Genomic DNA, 23640 nt, shown 5'->3' with positions numbered 1-23640 from the left:
GTTATAGCTGCAACACGTGCATCTGCTGGCACATTTGATTTTCCTTGCACATAGAGTACATGAGTCATAATCTTCTTCTCCCTTTCTGGTGTTTTAGTGGGTGACGACTCTCTTGTTTCAAGAAGCTTGAATTTTCATCACCTTTTTAGAATTTATCCATGTTTGCATCTGCTGGTGGTAAGTTGTGTAGACATAATTTGCATTTAAGGTAAGATATTGTTGACTGTTGTTCACGTTACAGTACAAAAGCTTCTCCTCCATTACGGGAACATTTTTCATATTTAGTAACTACAGTATTAAAATTAACACACTAAAAACTTCTGACTTCATGTACAATAACATATTGTAGCAATGATTCTATGAATGTTCATGTGTCGAGTGTGTTGCAACTAATACAAAAACATGTCATGTGCCAGAAAATCCATTCAATCAACAATAAAATGATAATAACTGTGCAATGTACCATAAAATTCCCTGTGCATTCACTTAAATAATCTTTCCAGGATTTCACACACTGGGTTACTGGATGGTATGACTGGAATCTTGCATTAAACCAGGAAGGTGGCCCTAGCTGGTTAGAAAACAATGTTGATTCTTCAATTATTGTGAATGCAAAAAATGATGAATTTTATAAGCAGCCTTTGTTTTATGCTCTTGGCCACTTTTCTAAGTTTATTCATGAAGATTCAGTAAGGATTGATATTGTGCCAAACAATAAAAATGGAATTAGAACTGTGGCATTCACAACTCCATATAATGCAACAGCTCTTGTCATCTCCAATAAGTAAGTTAATTTTTTAATCTTTCTATTTCGGTAGTGCAAGCATTGATGATAATATATATAATAATGTTTTGTTATTTTATCCGTGATGGTTTGCAAAAGCCATTTTCAGAAATATACTGCAGAAAAGACAACTAGACATATTTTTTGTATGAATTATTTATTTCACCAAATCTAGTTTCAGGCCCGTGTTCACATTTGAAGTGGCAATAAGGATTTTTTGCACAAATTTCACATTTTTGTCTCATAATATAACGGAACATTAATGATTTTGCAGCTTACAAGAACTTTTATGTTTTAGTTACTGCTACTTCTGTAAAGTATTACCTTACACATAACAGAACAGAGGTCAGTTTCAGATATAGAGGTCACACTGAAGAGCAAAATGGGAGGCACATGTGTTTATGTCACTGGACAATCAGCTTAGGCCTTAAACTGGGATATGGTGAAATAAATGAAAATAAAAGTTTGTGATTAGTTGTTTTTTCCCTCTAGTAATATTTTTTAGGTTTGTGTTGACTGTTTATTCAGTTTTGTGCACAATGTTTCAAATACAGAAATATTGTAATTTTCTGTCCAAACTCCAAACAGACTGTTAACAAATGGATCATCAACTTGACAAGAAACCTGAAATATGCCATAACTCAATTGTGTCAAGACCACATTATCAATCACACAACAATACTTACCTAATTATTATCGTGAAATAAGTTTTGAGTGAGTTAAGACGTTTCGAAACCAACAAAAGTATTTTATTCGTAGGATGGCATATGAAAATGTGTTTTCCTTTGCTGTTATATGATAAACATTCATTTTACAATCATTCACTATTATTGTATGAGAAAATAAAGTTATTATCTATGTACCTAGAGTCAAACAGCTTAGACATATCACAATAAATCATTGAGTAAATGACAAACTTCATTATAAAGAGAAATAAATTTACATTTTTAAAGTTTTAACAACATACTTCTTGATATACAGTGGGTGATAGGGGATGTGGAGGCTACAGAGAAAAGTATTCATTCTTCTCTTTTTGAGAAAGACACATGAAAGAAGAAATAGTGTAAATACTGTAAGTTTTGTGATGTATAATTGCCTCCTCTTTGGTTTTTTTGTATGAACAGAAAAATACGCATGAGGAAAACTATGACACAAAATACGTATCTCTTATTTACCCCAAGAGATGAAATTCTAAGTACTGCTGATGGACACACATAAGAATAAAAAATAAATGTTCTAGCTCTTGGAACTGTTCATTCTTTCTTCAGGAAGAAATAGGAGTAAGTTGGGGATTATGTAAAAGAAAGGCGGATCACTCAGACCGTAAGTTGAGAGTTGTCATACAAGAGGAGACAAAGTTGAAGAGGGAGACTATTAGGTCAAATGTAGTGGATTGGTAAAAATGTGCTGGCTTCAGTTCAGCGATTCTAGAAAAACTGAGTGAGAGATACGAATGAAATAAGAGTAAGAGAAGTGATAATTGAAATGACTAGTGCAAGATTAGCATAATTATGAAGTAGGCCAATAATGGAAAAGGAGACAGGAACTAATCAGAGACAGAAAGAAATAGGATGGGCAGAGGAGTGGGAGTTACAAGAACAAGAAGATTACAAAGTAACAGATATACACATTGAGTAAATAAATAATTTAAAAAATTTACCAAAAGAAGGGAAAAAAGATATTTGTCTACCCACATCCTCAAAACAGGTAGGTCCTTCCCAGCCTGGGATCTGAGTATCCCAATATTCCTTTCTACCCTTCATCAACCTATTCCTCTTTCATTCCTAAGGAAGGAATTAACAGTTCTAAAAGCTAAGATAGTTATATGTCTATCACCAGTAGTTCAGTTTCATCTCAAGAAAAGAGTACACACTAGCAATTATGTCATTCTATGAAAACTTACCCCCCCATGAACCATGGACCTTGCCGTTGGTGGGGAGGCTTGCGTGCCTCAGCGATACAGATGGCCGTACCGTAGGTGCAACCACAACGGAGGGGTATCTGTTGAGAGGCCAGAAAAACATGTGGTTCCTGAAGAGGGGCAGCAGCCTTTTCAGTAGTTGCAGGGGCAACAGTCTGGATGATTGACTGATCTGGCCTTGTAACATTAACCAAAACGGCCTTGCTGTGCTGGTACTGCGAACGGCTGAAAGCAAGGGGAAACTGCAGCCGTAATTTTTTCCGAGGACATGCAGCTTTACTGTATGATTAAATGATGATGGCGTCCTCTTGGGTAAAATATTCCGGAGGTAAAATAGTCCCCCATTCAGATCTCCGGGCGGGGACTACTCAAGAGGACGTCGTTATCAGGAGAAAGAAAACTGGCGTTCTACGGATCGGAGCGTGGAATGTCAGATCCCTTAATCGGGCAGGTAGGTTAGAAAATTTAAAAAGGGAAATGAATAGGTTAAAGTTAGATATAGTGGGAATTAGTGAAGTTCGGTGGCAGGAGGAACAAGACTTTTGGTCAGGTGATTACAGGGTTATAAATACAAAATCAAATAGGGGTAATGCAGGAGTAGGTTTAATAATGAATAAAAAAATAGGAGTGCGGGTTAGCTACTACAAACAGCATAGTGAACGCATTATTGTGGCCAGGATAGACACAAAGCCCATGCCTACTACAGTAGTACAAGTTTATATGCCAACTAACTCTGCAGATGATGAAGAAATAGATGAAATGTATGACGAGATAAAAGAAATTATTCAGGTAGTGAAGGGAGACGAAAATTTAATAGTCATGGGTGACTGGAATTCGTCAGTAGGAAAAGGGAGAGAAGGAAACATAGTAGGTGAATATGGATTGTGGGGAAGAAATGAAAGAGGAAGCCACCTTGTAGAATTTTGCACAGAGCATAACTTAATCATAGCTAACACTTGGTTCAAGAATCATAAAAGAAGGTTGTATACCTGGAAGAATCCTGGAGATACTAGTAGGTATCAGATAGATTATATAATGGTAAGACAGAGATTTAGGAACCAGGTTTTAAATTGTAAGACATTTCCAGGGGTAGATGTGGATTCTGACCACAATCTATTGGTTATGAACTGCAGATTGAAACTGAAGAAACTGCAAAAAGGTGGGAATCTAAGGAGATGGGACCTGGATAAACTGAAAGAACCAGAGGTTGTGGAGAGTTTCAGGGAGAGCATAAGGGAACAATTGACAGGAATGGGGGAAAGAAATACAGTAGAAGAAGAATGGGTAGCTCTGAGAGATGAAGTAGTGAAGGCAGCAAACGATCAAGTAGGTAAAAAGGCGAGGGCTAATAGAAATCCTTGGGTAACAGAAGAAATATTGAATTTAATTGATGAAAGGAGAAAATATAAAAATGCAGTAAATGAAGCAGGCAAAAAGGAATACAAACGTCTCAAAAATGAGATCGACAGGAAGTGCAAAATGGCTAAGCAGGGATGGCTAGAGGACAAATGTAAGGATGTAGAGGCTTGTCACACTAGGGGTAAGATAGATACTGCCTACAGGAAAATTAAAGAGACCTTTGGAGAGAAGAGAACCACTTGTATGAATATCAAGAACTCAGATGGAAACCCAGTTCTAAGCAAAGAAGGGAAGGCAGAAAGGTGGAAGGAGTATATAGAGGGTTTATACAAGGGCGATGTACTTGAGGACAATATTATGGAAATGGAAGAGGATGTAGATGAAGACCAAATGGGAGATAAGATACTGCGTGAAGAGTTTGAAAGAGCACTGAAAGACCTGAGTCGAAACAAGACCCCGGGAGTAGACAACATTCCATTAGAACTACTGATGGCCTTGGGAGAGCCAGTCATGACAAAACTCTACCATCTGGTGAGCAAGATGTATGAGACAGGCGAAATACCCTCAGACTTCAAGAAGAATATAATAATTCCAATCCCAAAGAAAGCAGGTGTTGACAGATGTGAAAATTACCGAACTATCAGTTTAATAAGTCACAGCTGCAAAATACTAACGCGAATTCTTTACAGACGAATGGAAAAACTGGTAGAAACGGACCTCGGGGAAGATCAGTTTGGATTCCGTAGAAATGTTGGAACACGTGAGGCAATACTAACCTTACGACTTATCTTAGAAGAAAGATTAAGAAAAGGCAAACCTACGTTTCTAGCATTTGTAGACTTAGAGAAAGCTTTTGACAATGTTAACTGGAATACTCTCTTTCAAATTCTGAAGGTGGCAGGGGTAAAATACAGGGAGCGAAAGGCTATTTACAATTGGAATACTCTCTTTCAAATTCTGAAGGTGGCAGGGGTAAAATACAGGGAGCGAAAGGCTATTTACAATTTGTACAGAAATCAGATGGCAGTTATAAGAGTCGAGGGGCATGAAAGGGAAGCAGTGGTTGGGAAAGGAGTGAGACAGGGTTGTAGCCTCTCCCCGATGTTATTCAATCTGTATATTGAGCAAGCAGTAAAGGAAGCAAAAGAAAAATTTGGAGTGGGTATTAAAATTCATGGAGAAGAAGTAAAAACTTTGAGGTTCACTGATGACATTGTAATTCTGTCAGAGACAGCAAAGGACTTGGAAGAGCAGTTGAACGGAATGGACAGTGTCTTGAAAGGAGGATATAAGATGAACATCAACAAAAGCAAAACGAGGATAATGGAATGTAGTCAAATTAAATCGGGTGATGCTGAGGGAATTAGATTAGGAAATGAGACACTTAAAGTAGTAAAGGAGTTTTGCTATTTAGGGAGTAAAATAACTGATGATGGTTGAAGTAGAGAGGATATAAAATGTAGACTGGCAATGGCAAGGAAATCGTTTCTGAAGAAGAGAAATTTGTTAACATCGAATATAGATTTAAGTGTCAGGAAGTCGTTTCTGAAAGTATTTGTATGGAGTGTAGCCATGTATGGAAGTGAAACATGGACGATAACTAGTTTGGACAAGAAGAGAATAGAAGCTTTCGAAATGTGGTGCTACAGAAGAATGCTGAAGATAAGGTGGGTAGATCATGTAACTAATGAGGAGGTATTGAATAGGATTGGGGAGAAGAGAAGTTTGTGGCACAGCTTGACTAGAAGAAGGGATCGGTTGGTAGGACATGTTTTGAGGCATCAAGGGATCACAAATTTAGCATTGGAGGGCAGCATGGAGGGTAAAAATCGTAGAGGGAGACCAAGAGATGAATACACTAAGCAGATTCAGAAGGATGTAGGTTGCAGTAGGTACTGGGAGATGAAGAAGCTAGCACAGGATAGAGTAGCATAGAGAGCTGCATCAAACCAGTCTCAGGACTGAAGACCACAACAACAACAACAATGAAAACTTAAGTTTAGTTTCTTACAGCAGTAGCAATATTACCGTATTTGTGCTCAAGGTGTACATATCTTAAATAGTTTTTGCAAAATTATTAATACTATTTAAGACTTCTGATAAATTTATTGTATATTATGAGCTTGACTAGTGGTTGTGAAAGAACTAACCTCTATTTGTGCTGCAATAACTTAGACCATACTGAATAACCCTTAAAACATTTTTTTTTCAAATAAAGTGTCCTTATAAATTGTTCAATACATAAATTTCATCATACAAAATATTAATACATAAATCGCTATTTAATGAAATGTTGTTACTTCATATTACCAATTTATTAACTAATAACTAGTTAACATAAGTTTTATAATTAAATAATGGAAAATCAAGAATGACAAAGTGAGAAGGACAGAATAATACTCACCACATAGAAGAGCCATTGGGTGGCAGAAACGCACATTGAAAGAAGACTATTAGATTTTTTAGTTATCATGTTAAGTCCTCCACCAGAAGTAGACAAGACAAAACATACAACTTTCACACATGAATACCTCATGCACACATGCGTGTGCACTTACACACACACACACACACACACACACACACACACACACACACACACACACACAGCCACTGTCATCTCTTTGTCTGAGGTGAGCAGTGATCTTTGCTGGCATGGTTGGGGGAGGTACAAGAGATGCATGGTGGTGGGGGTGGAGGGATATCAGAGTATGGGTGGGGGAGATGCTAGTGCTAGCTGCAGGAGTGGATGGGGCGGGACAGGGGGTTGCTAGGTGCAGCATTGGGAGGCTGTACTGCGAAGAGGGGTAGGGGGGGAAGGGCAGGGGAGAGGGGAGAAGGGAATGGAGTATGCTGTGGTGGAAGGGGATAGGCAAGTAGCGTACAGGGACTAGTGAAAGTTAATGGGGGTTATGGGAATGAAGGATATGTTGCAGAGAAAGTTTATCCGGTAATACAGAAAAGCTGGTGTTGGTGGGAAGAGTCCAGATGGCACAGGCAGTGAAGCAGTCATTTAAGTCAAGCATGTCATGTTGGACAGCATGCTCAGCAACTAAGTGGTCCATATGTCTCTTGACCACAGTTCCGCACTGGCTATTCCTGCAGACAGTCAGTCTGTTAGTTGTCTTGTTCTCATACATTGCAGCACAGTAATTACAGCTAATTTCATAGATCACATGGTTGCTGTCATGGGTTTAATTTGGGGAGGGGCAGGGTAGGCAATGGACTGCCACTGGTGAGGGGGGGGGGGGGGATAGTGGGGAGGATATTTCTCATTTCAGGGCATGGCAAAAGATAATCAAAACCCTGATGGAGAACATGCTTCAGTTGTTCCAGTCCTTAGTGGTTCTGAACCATGAGGAGGGTGCTCATTGTTAGCTGTACATTGGGTATGTTGGGGATAGTAGGTGACTGGGGAGAAAACGTAGCAGAACACATTGAACAACTAGAGATAGGATGTTCATATTCACAGGATGTGTACATTAGTATATTCTGCAGAAGTGATTAGCATTTCAGTTACCTTGGTTGAGCATGTGTCCTGTTGCCTAGTAGGCACAGCGTCCACCGTGGGTCATGATAATTTGTTCCACGCATGACGGCATTGATGCATGGACCCATTGTTTTACCACATCCCACACATTTTTGATTGCTGTTGAGTCTGGTGATCTGGTGGGCCAGGACAAAAGGCTGACATCATGTGACACCAAGAAGGCATGTGCTTGTGCAGCAACATGTCATTGTGCATTGTCTTGGTGAAAAATGATGTCAGGGGTGTTGTGCAGGGTATGGCTATGGGTTGCAGGATGTCAATTACGTAGGTCACACAGGTCACAGTGCCCTAGACACACACCAACTGTGATTTGTAGTTCTACCCAACAGCATCCCACACCATAAGGCCTTGAGTTGGCACTCTATGTCTTGTGTGAATGCAGTCGCTATGAAATCACTCCCTCTGTCTGCAGCAATCCAACATGCACCAAAGAAGCAGAACCTGGATTCATTCAAGAGCACTATCTGGTGCCAGTCCTGCCCAGTAATGTTGTTTCATATACTATTGCCATCTAGCATGTTTCTGCACATCCATCAAAATTAAGCAGAGAATTGGATGATGTGCACATAACCCACACCATAATAAACAATGAGTAACTGTCACTCCTGATAGTGTACAATGTGTTACCCTGTTACACTGTAGTGTCAGAGCTGAGGAGGAAGCAGATCTGTCCCGCAATGTCATTTGGATGAGGTGTCAATCTCTTCTGATTGGGGAGGGGGAGGGGGATCTAACTGGTGTGACCTGACCCATCTTGTTGTGTTCTACAGCCTTCTGTGAACCATTCTGCACATACCCATTGCACTGCCAAAACAGTTCATTCCACACGAGCAGTAATTTCTCAGAGGGATGCATCACATTCTCTCATTTCAATAATTTGCCTTCTTTCAAACTTACCGATTTGAGAGTACGGTTTGTGCATACATGTTCAAGGTATCTTGTAAATCTGCTCAAGTCACGCTGATTTATTGCCTTCAGTTTATAACGATGAGGAGAGCCGCAGGCACATTTTACCGGTGGGTGGTGTTGTGCTGCGATATCAATGTTGACCTTGAACCCGTGGGCTGACATGATTCAAATGCTAATCATTTCTGCCGAACATGCTGATGTACATTTTCTTGTGAATATGAACATCCTGTCTCTAGTGCTTCAAGGTGTTCTGTTTTTTTTTCTGAACATGAGTGTATTTCATAGATCACATCTATGCTCTTCACTGCAGATGTGACAACCATAGGTGATTGCACTCTATGGGACTTCTTGGTATGGAAAGGCTGACAGCTGTCAAAATGGGGGTGTTACTGGAGGTTAGTTTGTTGTGGATGGAGGTATTGATGCAGCCATCCTCGAGGTTGCCCTCAAGGAAGGTGGCTTGTTGGACTGAGGAGGACCAGGTGAAGCAAAGGCAGACAAGGTATTGGGGTTCTTGAGTAATGTGCTTAGGGTGTCCCCACCCTTGATCTAGGTCATGAATGTGTGATCAGTGAATCTGAACCAATCTTGGGATCCTGGAAGGATTCCACTAGCAGGCCCCTGAACTGGTTGCTGTATCACAGATATGTTTGTGAGGATCCCTTCAAAGGAGAAGTAATTGTTGATGAGGAGGCATTTGGACATTGTGACTAGGATGGAGGTTATAGGCACTGGGAATTGCGATGCTCAATTGTGGCAAGGCTATGGGCATTGTGGATGTTAGTGTAGCTGGAGATGGCATCAACACTGATAAACAGAGTGCTGGGTCGTAAAGGAACAAGAACTGTGGACTGTACATAGGGCAAATGGTTAGTGCTTCTATAAAGGAGGATAGGTTATGGGTAATAGGCAGAAAGTGATGGTCCACAAGGGCAGAGATCCTCTCTGTGGGGTCACAGTAACTGGCCACAATGGCGTGTCATGGGTGGTTAAATTTATGTGCCTCAGGAAGCATTTAGAAGGTAGGAAAGTGGGGAATGATAGAGATTAATTGAGGGGGCAGGTTCTGGAATAGACCTGGGCTGAAAATCCTGCGGAGTCTCTCTGACAGGTGATCTCAGTGGTCCACAACCACATTGGTGGAGCTTTAGTCGGCAGGTAGGGTTATAATGTCAGCATCAGTTTTTAGGAGGTGGACTGTGATCCTTTCTGTGGATTTGAGGTTAGTTTCCATGTTGAGAGATTTGGGGAATGATGGTGAGGCAAGGTTCAAGGTTAAGACATTCTGAAAACTTAACCAGGAATGATTTGGGGGCAGTGGGACAGGATCACAGTGATTGATATGGTTAGTGGGAAAAAATGTGCACAGACTGGGAAAAATAGTGTTTCCACTGTAGGAACCAGGAGAGTAGGTCTTTAACAATCCCAGCATGAGTAAATTTCGGAGTGGGGCAAAAGTAATGAAGTCTCAGTCTTCAAATTCACCAGACATGGCCCCAGTGACTCTTTTCTGTTCCACAAAATTAATGAAAACATTTAATGGCCTTTATTTACAAGCACAGATCATGTTAAAAAATGCATCACTGAGAGAGGTAAAAGCTAGCCTGGCACTCAAGTTCTATAAGTGCTTTAGGGATTTGAAAAAGTTCTGACATACATGTATGATATCTCATGGGAACTATTTTGAGGAGGGTAACATTCATGTAGATGAAGAAATAAGATTGTTTAAAAAAGTACCCATTAGTTTTGAGCATATCTCATACATAAAAAATGTAGTTAAGTCCCAGGCCCTTCAGGTAATTGTGTTGTGACAGTGCCATGACATTTAACAGTGCTGCCACAACAGTACGCGCAAACGGAGATAGAGGCACTCCGCAACTCGGCTGAGCGCGGGATGCCACCTAGCTATGAACGGCACTGGCCGCATGTCACGGCATGGCAGTCGAATGAGAGATACTGAGTTGTTATCATGTAACCAGCTATTGTTTCTAAGTGAGTGTGTCTGAATATCCACGCAATTATTGGTGATTAAAGGTTATAACACTTTTTGGGACGAGGATGGGATATTTCCACTGCATTGTGGATTTGTGTGTTCGTGACGGGGCAGACATGTAACAGCTTATGCAAGCGCTCATTGAACAACAAACACAACTGACGGCTGCTATTCAGGCGTTGTCGACGTCGCTTACTCATCGTCTGTCTTCCTGTTCTCCGCCTCCATTCCCTCCTTACGATGAGGCCGCTGAAGACTGGGAGGATTATGAGAAGCGTTTGCCGCAACACTTCTTGGCTTTTGGTGTTGTCGACGCTCCTACGTGTAAGTCGTTATTTCTATCTTGGATTTCCCCATGGATCTATCAGCTTCTATCTCAGTTAGCCCCTCTGCGGGAACCTGCCTCCCTGTCCTTCCAAGAAATGTGTGACTTATTGTCTAACTATTACTGCAAAAACACCCACATCGTTGCCACCTGCGTGGCGTTCTACCGGTGTCATAAACAGCCCCATCAATCTTACCGGGCTTGGGCGGCGGAACTACACGGTCTGAGTAGGAAATGTCAGTTTGTCACGGACACTCATCATGAGTCTTATGCTGATTCAATGGTTAGGGATGGTATTCTACGGCTTGCTCCTGATAAAGAAGTTCGGCAACGTGCCCTACAACTGCCAAACCCATCGTTGTCGGAAGTTCTAAGCATCGCTCAATCCTTTGAAGTGCCTCACGCTGCTGGCACACAAATAGATACATGGTGTGATGTAGATGCTGTACAGTCAACTTTCGACACGGACAATTTGCCTGTTTCACAGGAGAACGAAGGTGTGGCGGCAGTTCACTCGCGTAAACAACGTCGCGTTGGGCCACAACGCTCGCAGCGAAAACAGCAACCACAGAAGCAGGTTCGTTCCGCACTTCCTTCTTGTCCACGTTGTTTCGTACAGCATGACAGGGCCGGATGTCCAAAACATTGGGCCACGTGTAATTCATGTAGAAAAAAAGGCCACATTGCTTCTGTGTGTCAGTCCCCCAAAGTTCCTGTCGATGAGGACGAGGCATCGGACATGGATGTTAACTGTGTGCTTTCTCAAGCAAATAAGTTGTTTGTTACTGTTCGTGTTCTGGATAAAGGCATTCACATCAAGTGGACACTGGCTCTGCAGTAACTCTCATTAATTCTTGCACGTATTTGGAGTTGGGCTCCCCTTCCTTGTCTCCAGTTACGCGAAATCTGAGAACTTATAATAAACAGAAAATTCCTATCATTGGCCGGTTTGATGCTTCCACTGCCTACAAGTCTGTTGTTAGGCCCCTCACATTTTATGTGGTGGATCATGCGGGCACTGAAAACCTGTTCGGTTGTGATGCTGTCCAGTTGTTCAGGTTCTCCATTGATGATGATGTGCACCTCATATCTGAGGATATTCCGTATCAACAGCTGGATGGATTGTGTTCTGAATTTTCGTCCGTGTTCGCTGCTGGTCTGGGTCGTGCCAAGGATTTTGAAGCCCACATTACTCTTAAACCTACAGCTCACCCTAAGTTTTTCCGGGCACGCCCTATTCCGGTGGTGTTGCATGCACCTGTCAAGGCTGAGATAGACAGGTTAACAGCTTCAGGGATTTTCCTTCCTATTACCTCCAGTGAATGGGCATCACCAATCATGGTGGTTTCTAAACCAAACGGGAGTCTGCGATTGTGTGGTGATTTTAAAGCCACCGTCAACGCTCAGAGCCTCATTGACACTTATCCTCTTCCCTGTCCTGAGGAGTTATTTACCTAGATCGCTGGGGGCCAGTTCTTTTCCAAACTTGACTTATCGGAGGCGTACCATCAGTTGCCGTTGGATGCTTCTTCCAAGGAATTTCTCATCATCAACACTCCTTGTGGGTTGTATCAGTACCAGCGGTTACCATTTGGCGTTGCTAGCATGCCGGCCATTTTTCATCAGTTTTTGGAACAGTTCACGGCATCCGTTCCCAGCTGCATAAACTATCTGGATGACATTGTTGTCACGGGGGCCTCCACTGAGGAGCACCTTTGCAATTTGCGCTCACTGTTTCGGGTTTTGCATTTGGCTGGGTTGAAGTGCAATCTGGACAAGTCACAGTTCTTCCAATCCTCCATTGTGGATCTTGGTTTCCACTTGTCCCCTGAGGGTATACGTCCTCTACGTCAGCATGTTGCAGCCATTACCGCTCTACCACGGCCGTCTACGGCCGAAGAACTTCAGGCATTTCTAGGCAAGATTGCTTATTATCACAAATTCATTCCATCTGCAGCAGTGGTAGCTCATCCTCTGCATCAGCTGTTATGCAAAAACGTCCCTTTCTGTTAGTCCACGAGTGTGAGCGGGCTCTTGTCCACCTGAAGGCTCATTTGCAGTCGGTGCTTGTCTTGCCACATTCTGTCCGGGTCAGCACTTGGTTCTGGCGACTGACGCGTCACAGTATGGCCTAGGGGCTGTTCTCGCCCATCGGTATGAGGATGGGTCGGAACGACCCATCCCCAATGCTTCCAAGACCCTCAATGATGCGCAACGGCATTACTCTCAAATCGAAAAGGAGGCACTCGCTATCATTTATGCTCTAAAAAGGTTCAGCGTTTTTTTGTATGGTTCTAAGTTTCACCTCATCACCGACCACAAGCCACTGGTCTCTCTGTTTAGCCCATCGGCGTCGCTTCCGGATAAGGCAGCTCACTGCCTGCAACGTTGGGCCTTATACTTGTCTCGTTTTCACTATGAGATTCACTATCGCCCCACGGCCCAGCACGCCAATGCTGACGCATTGTCACGATTGCCGATGGGCCCCAACCCACTTTTCAATCGTGATGAACTACTCTGTTTCCACGTTGATGAGGAAGAACATCGTGCGGTCGAGGTTTTTCCACTTACAGGTTCACAGGTCGCGTCGGCTACTGCGCGGGTCCGGTCCTACGTCAGGTGATCTATTTTGTTCATCGGGGTTGGCCGGACAGGACCAAGGGCCGGGCATCGGATCCCCTTCGCAACTACCATGCCTTGCGCCTTCGTCTGTCTGTTCGTGATGGTGTTGTTCTTCTGGCCACAGATGGTGCATCTCCACGGGTCATGGTGCCAGCCTCTCTTCACAAAGATGTTCTCAAACTGTTGCATGAAAGCCATTGGGGGATTTCTCGGACTAAGTCCCTGGCCCGCAGGCACGTTTATTGGCCCGGTATTGATTCGGACATCACCCACATGGTTGCTGCATGTGGTCAGTGTGCTCAACAACTGGCTGCACCTCATACATTGCCCTCTCCATGGCCTGACCCGGCGCAGCCATGGGAACGGGTGCACGCTGACTTTGCCGGCCCCTTCCTCGGCACTTATTGGCTACAGTTGATTGACGCCTTCTTGAAGTTTCTGTTTGTTGTTCGTTGTCCATCGCCCACCACTGCGGCGACGACGCTGGCTTTGTCCAAAATCTTTGCGCTAGAAGGCCTTCCATCCACGATCGTCACGGACAATGGCCCTCAGTTCTCTTCGCAGGCCTTCCGTGATTTTTGTACTGGACAAGAGATTCATCATGTTACAGCAACGCCCTTCCATCCGCAGTCGAATGGGGAGGTCGAGCGCCTTGTCTGCACTTTCAAAAGCCAGATGGAAAAATTCCTTAGTGATTTTTCCACAGATGACGCTCTGCTGCAATTTCTGAGTTCTTATCGCTTCACGCCTCTGGGTGATTGCAGCCCTGCTGAACTCTTGCATGGCCGCCAACTGCGCACTCTACTGCACCTGCTTCACCCTGTCAGGCCTTGTGCTGTGTCCCGTAGTGCAGGAAAATACTCGGTGGGCACATGGGTATGGATCTCGCCCTAAATGGATTCCAGGGGTGGTCAAGGCTCTTCGCGGCCGCCAGCTTTGTGAAATACGTACAGATGATGGTATGGTTGTTCGCCATTACGACCAGATGCGCCCACGAGTGGTGGCCACGCCGGTGCCACCGCCCCTTCCTTCGCCTCCACCAGCCCGAGAAGCCAGTCCTGTCGCTGTTGCCAATCTACCATACGTGTTGATGCAGCCGACGTCGCTACCGCTTCGGAGTATGCCGGAACCGGCCCCAGTCGCAACGCCGCCTTCTCCGGGACCCATCTCACTAGAGCACACCCCCAGGTCCACGACACCTATGGATGCTGCTCCGGAGTTTTCACCCGTCATCTCGTCCAGGAGGCACGTTCCACGCACGAGCTTCCGTCCTGTACATTTTCGACCATACTCTCGTGTCTCTCCACGGGATCTTCTCGGGGCCTCACAAGAAGCCATGGATGTCTCCACACTGTCCATGTCTCCAAGGAAGTGAGTGTTTTTTTTTCAAGGGGGGAAAAGTGTCGTGACAGTGCCACGACATTTAACAGTGCCGCCACGGCAGTATGTGCAAACGGTGATAGAGGCACTCCGCTACTCGGCTGAGCGCAGGAGCGCCACCTAGCTACGAATGGCGCTGGCCGCATGTCACGGCATGGAAGTCGAATGAGAGATACTGAGTTGTTATCATGTAACCAGCTAATGTTTCTAAGTGAGTGTGTTTGAATATCCACGCAATTATTGGTGATTAAAGGTTATAACAAATTTATATTGATTTGAATAGTGCTTTGAATTTCATGTCAAAGTAGTGTGTGAGGGAATATGTCAAAGTAGTATGTGAGGGAATAAATAAGATACTAGTACTAAGAATTTGTGGGTCCCCAGCATGAAATATCTTACATTCTATATACACTGCTGGAAAAAAATTAATACACCTGGAAAGATGATGTTGATTTTGATCCAGTGACAGTGCATGTAACTTGGAGATAGTAGATGTACTGACAGAGGTTTCAGTGTTGTCCACCAACAGTTAGTATAGTGTACTAGTACTAAGAATTTGTAGCCCCCAGCATGACATATCCTACATTGTATATACACTGCTGGAAAAAAAGAAATAATACACCTGGAAAGAAGATGTTAATTTTGATCCAATGACAGTGCATGTAACTTGGGTAGTAGATGGACTGACACAGGTTTCAATGTCGTCCACCAACAGTTGGTGTAATGGTATAGCTGTCAGAGAACCTCTGTGTCTACCCTTTAATAGGGATTGCTCACAGCCAGAAGGCCCATTGTGGTGCATAAGTGTGAAACAAGCAAGCAAACATGCCATGGAGGTGAACTTGTGCTTTCTATGGCCAGCTGAGTGAGTTTGAAAGGAGTTGTACAAAGATTCTGGTATCAGTGGACACTTGAACATTCTTACACCCACAGATGAGATTCTAGACATGCCTGCCAGGATCGTCGGATTGTAAGAGCAGCATTGGCAGATCATACAGCTAGCACAGCACAGATAAGAGGACTTCTGAGTCCAGATGTGTTATTAGCAGTGGGACTACTGTTATACTCATATCTAGCCTGTCTTCTACAGCTTTGATGTGCATGGCTTGACTGGTGTCATCAGAGGATAACTTCGAAAATTGAGTAGCATGATGTGGTCTTCAGCAATGAAAGCAGATTGTGGTTGTATGCCAATGATGATCATTTGCATATATGATATAGACATGGTGAGCACTGTCTCATAGAGTGCATTTGTCCAAGAAACACTGGCTCATCTGGGGTGTGATAAGCTACAGCTTTCATTCACCTCTGATGTTTCTCGAGGAGATGCTAACCAGCTCACAGTATGTGCAGAATGGTGTTAGACCTTTTCTTTTGGCATTCTTGCAATACTAAGGTGATGTATTATTCCAACAGTACAATCCTTGCCCACGCACTGCCTGTGAAACTCAACATGCTCTGCAAAATTTGCAGCAACTTCTCAAGTTAGCACAATCTGTGTACTTATCTCCAAATAAGCATGTGTGGCATATGATGGAACAAGAAGGGACTCGAGCAATTCATCAACCAACGATCCATGCAAAACTACATGAACAGGTAGAGGGGGCGTGGCATACTGTACCCCAGGACAGTGTTTGCCTTCTGTATGATTGACTGGATGCCAGAGTCAGTTCCTGTATTGCTGCCTGTGGAGGCTGCACCACAAAGTAATATGAGTATTTCAGCATGGGTCGATACCTGGTACTTCAGAACTGCTTATGCTATTGATCTGTAAATGTAATCATTTCATGTACACTATAGACACTGTTGAAACAATAAATTTTGAGTGAACTGAAAACCTCTGAAAGGGTGTAACAATTTTTTTCTGGCACTGTAGCAGATAAAGGTAAAGACAGAGCTAACAGAGGTAGACAGTCTTAACTAGAGGATAATATTTTGTAGAGACATTAATATTGATTTTATATCATATAGTACTGACTGAGGACACCCAGAGCTTTTTTATGTGAAGCTAAGGATTATTTGTCATGGTAAGGTGACCAACCAGGACTACAGGATATAGTGCAATGGCCATTGACAATTTATTTTCACACTCAACAACCTTAATTTATTTGTATGTAAGATAGTCAATGGTTTATCCAACTGTAATGGCCAGTGGTTAGCCATAGACAAGGTCAGCAGATGAAGCTCCAATGTCTTCTTTCAATGTCACTTGCTGGCTAAATAGTATCAGCAGGAGTGCTTCAGTCCAGTGTTGCAGCAAGTTAGGGATGCTTTCAGTGTCCTACGGAGCTGATCGATCATGCTATTGGATGCCAGATGATTGCTGGTAGTCTTGTGTACGTGAGTGTCACACAGTTAGGTGATGTGTATGAATAGTACACAGTCAAAATCACGAGTGCAGGCTGTTGTCACATGGCTGGGACAGGCAAAGCTGCCATCCTGGTCTTGGCAGTCAGCTGTGGGTATTGTATATGGCATACAAGTGAAGCAATCCACCACTGTCAGCAAGTAACATTTGTCATGGACAACGAAAGCAGGCCCACAATGTCCACATTAAAAATGGAATGTTACATTAGGAAAGGTGCTGGTGGGTGCTTGACTGTGCCTCCCAGCTTTGGCACACTGTTAGGCAGTGTAAGTGTGTGCCTACTGATGGCAGTCTTTCCAAAGGCCTGGCCACACAAAATGCATGGCCATGAGCAACACAAGAAGCCCTAGTTGTACAAAATGAATGACCATGAAGAACACAGTGGTGTTGATGCCAGAGTTTGTGAAGTCGTCTAGCATCTTGTAGTGGCCAAGGAAATCTGCACTCAGTGTTGACACATTGACATCAGCTACAGTGAATATCCACATGAATGTGTAGCACAGCCTGAGGTACAGTTCTCAGTGGTGTGTGCTGTACATGATTGTGGTGGGATTTTTAGCTGCCATAAATGACGGCGCCTCAGCAGTCCTGTGATACCTCAGCATAATTTGTGAGAATGTTGACAAGTCAGAACTTCTGTAGATTAGAAATTTCATGCTGCAACCCCTTCTATTATGAAGAGATGCTTAGATATCACACTACAGCAGGGTGCATCTAAGCCCCATTGCAGCTAAAGTTTGTGCTCGCTCATGGTGGCTGACACTTCACCACATAATTGCTGAAGCAGGTGTGCTACCAGCTGCTGTTCCATCATTACCAGACTACTGCTAGAAGGGGTAGTTCTGCATTGCCATTTGCATGAGTCAGATCGCCAGCAGCTGGATATGCTGCTACTACAGTGCCTGCTACTGTCTTGCTGTGAGTGCACCAACTGGTTGACCTGCATTGTTAGTGGTGCCATCTGGGCAGCCAGACTATGGAGCAGATGGTGCAGGTTGGTGCCCACAGGGGCTCTGGAAGCATGTGTCACCACAGTGTGAATGCAGAAGTCAGGGCTATGGCATCGTAGGCTGCCACAGCTGCAGTATAAGGAGATGTTGCCTGCATGTCATGTATCAAGTTGGTCAGGTCCACAACAGCATCCAGCTGCATTTCTATCTGTGTGGAAATGATGGCTTGCACTTCAGCTGGGAGGCTGTGCACCCAGGTAGTACACAGCAATGAGTCTAAAACTATATCAGACAGTGCTGTTCTCTGCAGCTGGTGAGGGAACTAAAATGGCCTTCTGTCACTACAATCCTCTTGCTGTAGCAACTTATGAAGCCGTTGCTCTTGCAGTGATGAAAGTTGTCAGATTAATTCCTCCTTCAACCATTTGTATAAACACTGTGTTAGTGGGGCACTGATTATGTTCTGCATTTCATCTATGTAATTTTTCTCAAGCTGACTAACAACATTTTATACTTTGGCGAGGTCACTAATGACAATGTTACTCAAGAAAACTGATTTCACATGTCTGAACCACATGAATGGGTCACAGGGTCAAAAGGACAATGGTTTAACCAATACCTCGCCTGTGCTTGTCACCATTCCAGTAACAGTAGGAGATGTTGGTGTGGTGGCACTTTGCTTGTACAAAGTTTTCTTTAGCTGGCACTTGGTGAGCAGAGTCCATGTGTGCATGACATGCCTGTAGCTCACTCTCCAGCCTCTGTTTGCATGCATCAGCTCTTCTAATATCTCTTGCAATTCCTCTGTGGTTGCCATCTTGTGTCAGAACCAAGGTCTCACACAGAAGGTGGGGGGGATGGACACAAAAAACAACTCATATGTTCTAAGTTTGAAATAGTGTCCATGTGTGGTTGTGGATAATTACAAATTACTTGTTTGCAAAATAAAGTTCACCGTATTTGATGTCAGCGGCCACAGGGAACACAAAAGAAAAATAGAAAACTTTGTGAGTGAAGCACACACTTGAAAAATGTTCATACAAAAATTTGATGAATTGTCCACTAGCAAGGCAAGGATGTAAGTGTTAATCCACTTTCTGTTCCATATAACTCATACAAATAGAAGTTTGTCATCACATGTTAGTCTACAGCTACAACCTACAGCTCAGCCATGCTGTAACTTAGATCCCATCAAGAATGAGAATCTTAAGAGGTTTGGAACAAGTCAAGATATCTATTCACAAAAGACAAGCAAACCACTGAAACATAATCTCCACACCATATTAACCATAAGCTTTTACTATATTGCTTAAGACTATTCATGCTTATATCTATTAAATTTTAGACCATAAATTAGAAAGAAAGCTGCTACTTGGAAAAAGTTGCTGCTGACTCAGTTATGTTAAACAGTTGAGTTGTTGTTTGTGTCCTAATGCTAGCTTAATATTTTCTTGATTCCACTGGCATGTTTCAAAGAAAATAGTTATTTAGAGCTTTACTTAGTTTACAATACATTACTACTTATGCAAATTCACAGTGAATGCTGCTACTTGGTATTTAAAGAAACTAAGTAGCTAATGAGATATCTTTTTATTTCCTTCTGAAATGGTTGAGATTGTCAGTTTCATGTTTTACTTTAGATGACAGTTTGTCAAATTCCTTTGTGTTAGAGTACTTAATTCCACTCTGAACTCTGCACAACGACACAATATTTACATGAAAATAATTTTTATGCCTTTATTTGGGTCACCAGAAATTTACTTTTATTGTCAGAAACAAAAACTATGAATAAATAAATCCACTGGTAACTGAGTGTAAGGATTCCAGGAGCCTTAAAAGGAACTCTACAACCAGAGTGGTTATGTATATTACACAATATGCTTTCTGCTCATTTCTGATGAATAAATAAATGCTTTATATATTTTATGTCCACTGTCCCAGAAAATACATCCAATAGGCAATACATGATAAGCCAACATTGTTGTCTTTAAGTCACACAAAGAGAGATACTCCTAAGAACAAAGTGCACTGGATGGAGCTTCTTTGTCAATATACCTGTGTGTTGACTCTATTTCAACTTACATTCCAGCTGTACTCCTAGGGATTTTATATAGGGTGCTTCATTTATGGTATGACTGTTAATGACAACTTGCCTGTCGGGCTGGCCGAGCGGTTCTAGGCGCTACAGTCTGGAACCGCGCGACCGCTACGGTCGCAGGTTCGAATCCTGCCTCGGGCATGGATGTATGTGATGTCCTTAGGTTAGTTAGGTTTAAGTAGTTCTAAGTTCTAAGGGACTGGTGACCTCAGAAGTTAAGTCCCACAGTGCTCAGAGCCATTTGAACCATTTAATGACAACTTCTAGTGCTGATAAGTCATTCTACGTGTATGAATTTGCATAACACAAGTCATTCTGAAGTCAAGACTTAAACTGTTTGCTATGATCCAATTGCATCCTGTTCAGCTATTATATGAGCTTTGTCTGATAGAGCTGGGTTTTGAGCCTTGATTAGTATGCTTGTGTCATTAGCAAATACTGCAGTCTTTGAACCATTCTTTAAAGACATTGAACATAATCTATGTGCGTTAAAAGTAACAGCAGACCCATAGCCAAACTGTGTGGGATCCCACATGTTTTGCTCCTGTCTTTTGAGTTAAGTTTCATGCCTGTTACATAATCTGTCAATAACAAGCCTTGCTTTCAGTTACTGGTAAACAACTATTACCTATAAATATTACCAGTACACATCCTAACTTAAGGCAAAATTTACACATATTTGAAAGGTATTAAAGACTTAATTCTGATAATTACCAATGTTGCAATGTTATAATGATCATCTATTTCATCAATTTTTATCAAACTTTGCACTTGATAAAGTACACTACTGGTAAGATTATAATAAGGTTTTCTTTTTCTTTCATTGATCTGACTGCTGATATTTCTGTGTTGTAGGAGAGATCATAATACAAAGGTAACAATTGCAGACCCGGATCGTGGCTACATTACTATTTCAGTTCCCAAGAGATCTTTCAACACTCTAATGTACTGGTAATGTACATGTGTGGCACTTTTAATAGTGCCTGGAATTTGTGGGAATGATGACTAAAATTGTTGAAGGATATGGAAGCTTAAGATCTGTATAAAAATGTTAAATCTATTTTTTTCTTACACAATAAAGAACACAAGTAATGATTAAAAAACCTATTTTGTTACAACAAGTACAAACACATTAACAAAATAGTGATGTTTTTACTTTTTTACCCTCAGATAGCTAAACCAGTAAGTAAGTTTCCAAATGAACAGTACAGTATTCTTTGTCAGTGTTTGTAGTAGTATTCCTGGTGAACTGTAGAATTTGTAAAGCTTTAGTTTCAAATCAACCGTCATCTGTTATTGTGCTAATACAGTAGCCTCCTTTGAAATCTAAGTTAGTGGACTGCATGTAGTCTATGAAATGAGATAAAGTCACTGCATGTAGACATACACATGTAACATCAAACATTTACACGTAATAAAGATTATTTACACAATATATAAGTTTACATGTTATCCATTATTATGTATGGTTTCATGCTGCATGTTAACAAAGAAGTGTTAGTTGTGCCTTTGATTTGATGCACATGCAATGTTGTTGATATTCTTTTGTGAGTTTTGTTATTCATACAGCAAAATAACTGATGATGGTAAAAGTAAAGAGGATTTTGTATAAAAAAAAAAGTGTTTCAAGAAAGAAGAAGTTTGCTAACACAGAGTGTAAACTAAGAGTTAGAAAGTATTTTCTGAAAGCATGTGTCTGAAGTGTGACCTTCTATGGAAGTTAAACACAGACAATGAACAGCAGAGTTAAGAGAAAAACAGAAGCTTTTGAAATTTGGGGTTACAAAAGAATGCTGAAGATTAGATGAGTACGTTTTGTAGCAAATGAAGAGTTACTGCATCAAATTAAGATGAAAAGAACATTATTGCACAGAGTAACTAAAATAAGGATATCCTGAAACAACAAGAAATAGTTAAGTTGGAAATGGTGAAATTCACAGAGAAAGACCAATGCCTGAGAATAGTTAACAGGTTCAAATTAATGTACAAGGCAGTCGTTATGCAGAAATGAAGATACTTGCAAGGGACAGACTGGAAGGGGAGCTGCTTCAAAACCATGTTCCGAATGAAGATAAAATAACAACAAGAATTTTTTTTTCACATGCTACCTGCACCTTAGAATGGATATAAAGTACTCTTTGAATTACAGGCCCTTTAACTGCTCAAAGCCTGGAAAATTTATTTCTTATGTATATGATAATGGACTGAGGTAGACAACATGGATTACTTGGTATTATTATTATTGTAATATTGGGTAACATATTCTGAATAATATGTGATATAATTATTCTATAACAAAGTAGAATGAAAAACAGTCTACTGGCTATCTTCAGCAGTAATAAGCATGTAAACTCATGTATTCACTCAAGTATGAATTTCCAAACCCTTGCAACACATTGTGACATCAATAAAAAATTTGGCTGACTGATATACCTGTTTTAATTTATATTGTAACCTGAGCAGCAATATTATAGGGTAGGACACCACGATACATTGCTGACGCATTGTATGAAATCCCACTAATGAGTTACAATCAATGTAATATATATGCAGATTCTTTGTGATGCTCCTGGTTATAGCCCATGATTGACTGATCCTAGATGTCCTGCAGGCAATAACATCAAGTGGAGATCATAGAGCAGAATCAATATGCTACGGTTGGCCTGCTGCTAGTGAAAAGTTTGTCATTGCAAAGTCCACTCAGTCACCAAGAAAAACAGCAGGCCCATAGAGAGCATTGATGACTTTCACCCTGTCCATATTCGTATTATAATTAGTCTCAAAATCAAGAACAGTTTTGTAGATTATAGGATGCCAGTGATATATATGGTGCACATGACACTAAGGCATCTTGCTGACTGACTGATGTCTTTGCAAATTCCCAACTTACATAGAAAAAGAAATTATCATGTGCCCTACATAAGTTGCACCTGCTGGGCTAGGAATACGATATGGAAATCACAATTAATAAAATGAAGGTAGTAACATTTAAAGAAGTCAGATAAAAAATTGATGTCAATAACAGAAAAAACTGAACAAGTTATCAGTTTTAACTTTTAAAGAAACTAAGTTAAGTTACCAGCATAATAGAGATATAGACAACAAACTTCCCCAGTTTCATTATATATGTGGCACTATTAACAGAACCTTACACAACATAGTTAAAAAGGAAACAATGGTATGGTACTGAATCTTGAATTTTCACAAAGAGGAATAAGAGGAAAATACAGCCAGAGCAGTGAAAAGTTGCACATGCCAAGGCTAGATTAGGAGTGTGAATGTTGAAGGGATAAATGTGCTCTTATGTGTACATTATAAGTGGCCAATGAATCACAGTCAGTGAATTATGAAACACATATTAACACTTATGAAAACACTTGA

General features: G+C 41.7%; 1 protein-coding gene across 1 annotated transcript in view; it reads left to right on the top strand.

Moving 5' to 3' along the window:
• LOC124798525 (lysosomal acid glucosylceramidase-like) overlaps positions 1 to 22639 on the top strand; it is a 248710-nt gene extending 226071 nt beyond the window's left edge. The window contains exons 10-11 of the mRNA XM_047261971.1: positions 504 to 784; positions 21115 to 22639. Coding sequence (XP_047117927.1) covers positions 504 to 784; positions 21115 to 21214 — 381 coding nt within the window. The 3' untranslated portion in view covers positions 21215 to 22639. The remainder of the gene's footprint in view (positions 1 to 503; positions 785 to 21114) is intronic.
• The last annotated feature ends 1001 nt before the right edge of the window (positions 22640 to 23640 follow it).

Source organism: Schistocerca piceifrons, chromosome 5, assembly GCF_021461385.2.
Source record: "Schistocerca piceifrons isolate TAMUIC-IGC-003096 chromosome 5, iqSchPice1.1, whole genome shotgun sequence".
In the NCBI taxonomy this organism is placed as follows: domain Eukaryota; kingdom Metazoa; phylum Arthropoda; class Insecta; order Orthoptera; family Acrididae; genus Schistocerca; species Schistocerca piceifrons.
This window is presented reverse-complemented; position numbering and strand designations above follow the sequence as displayed.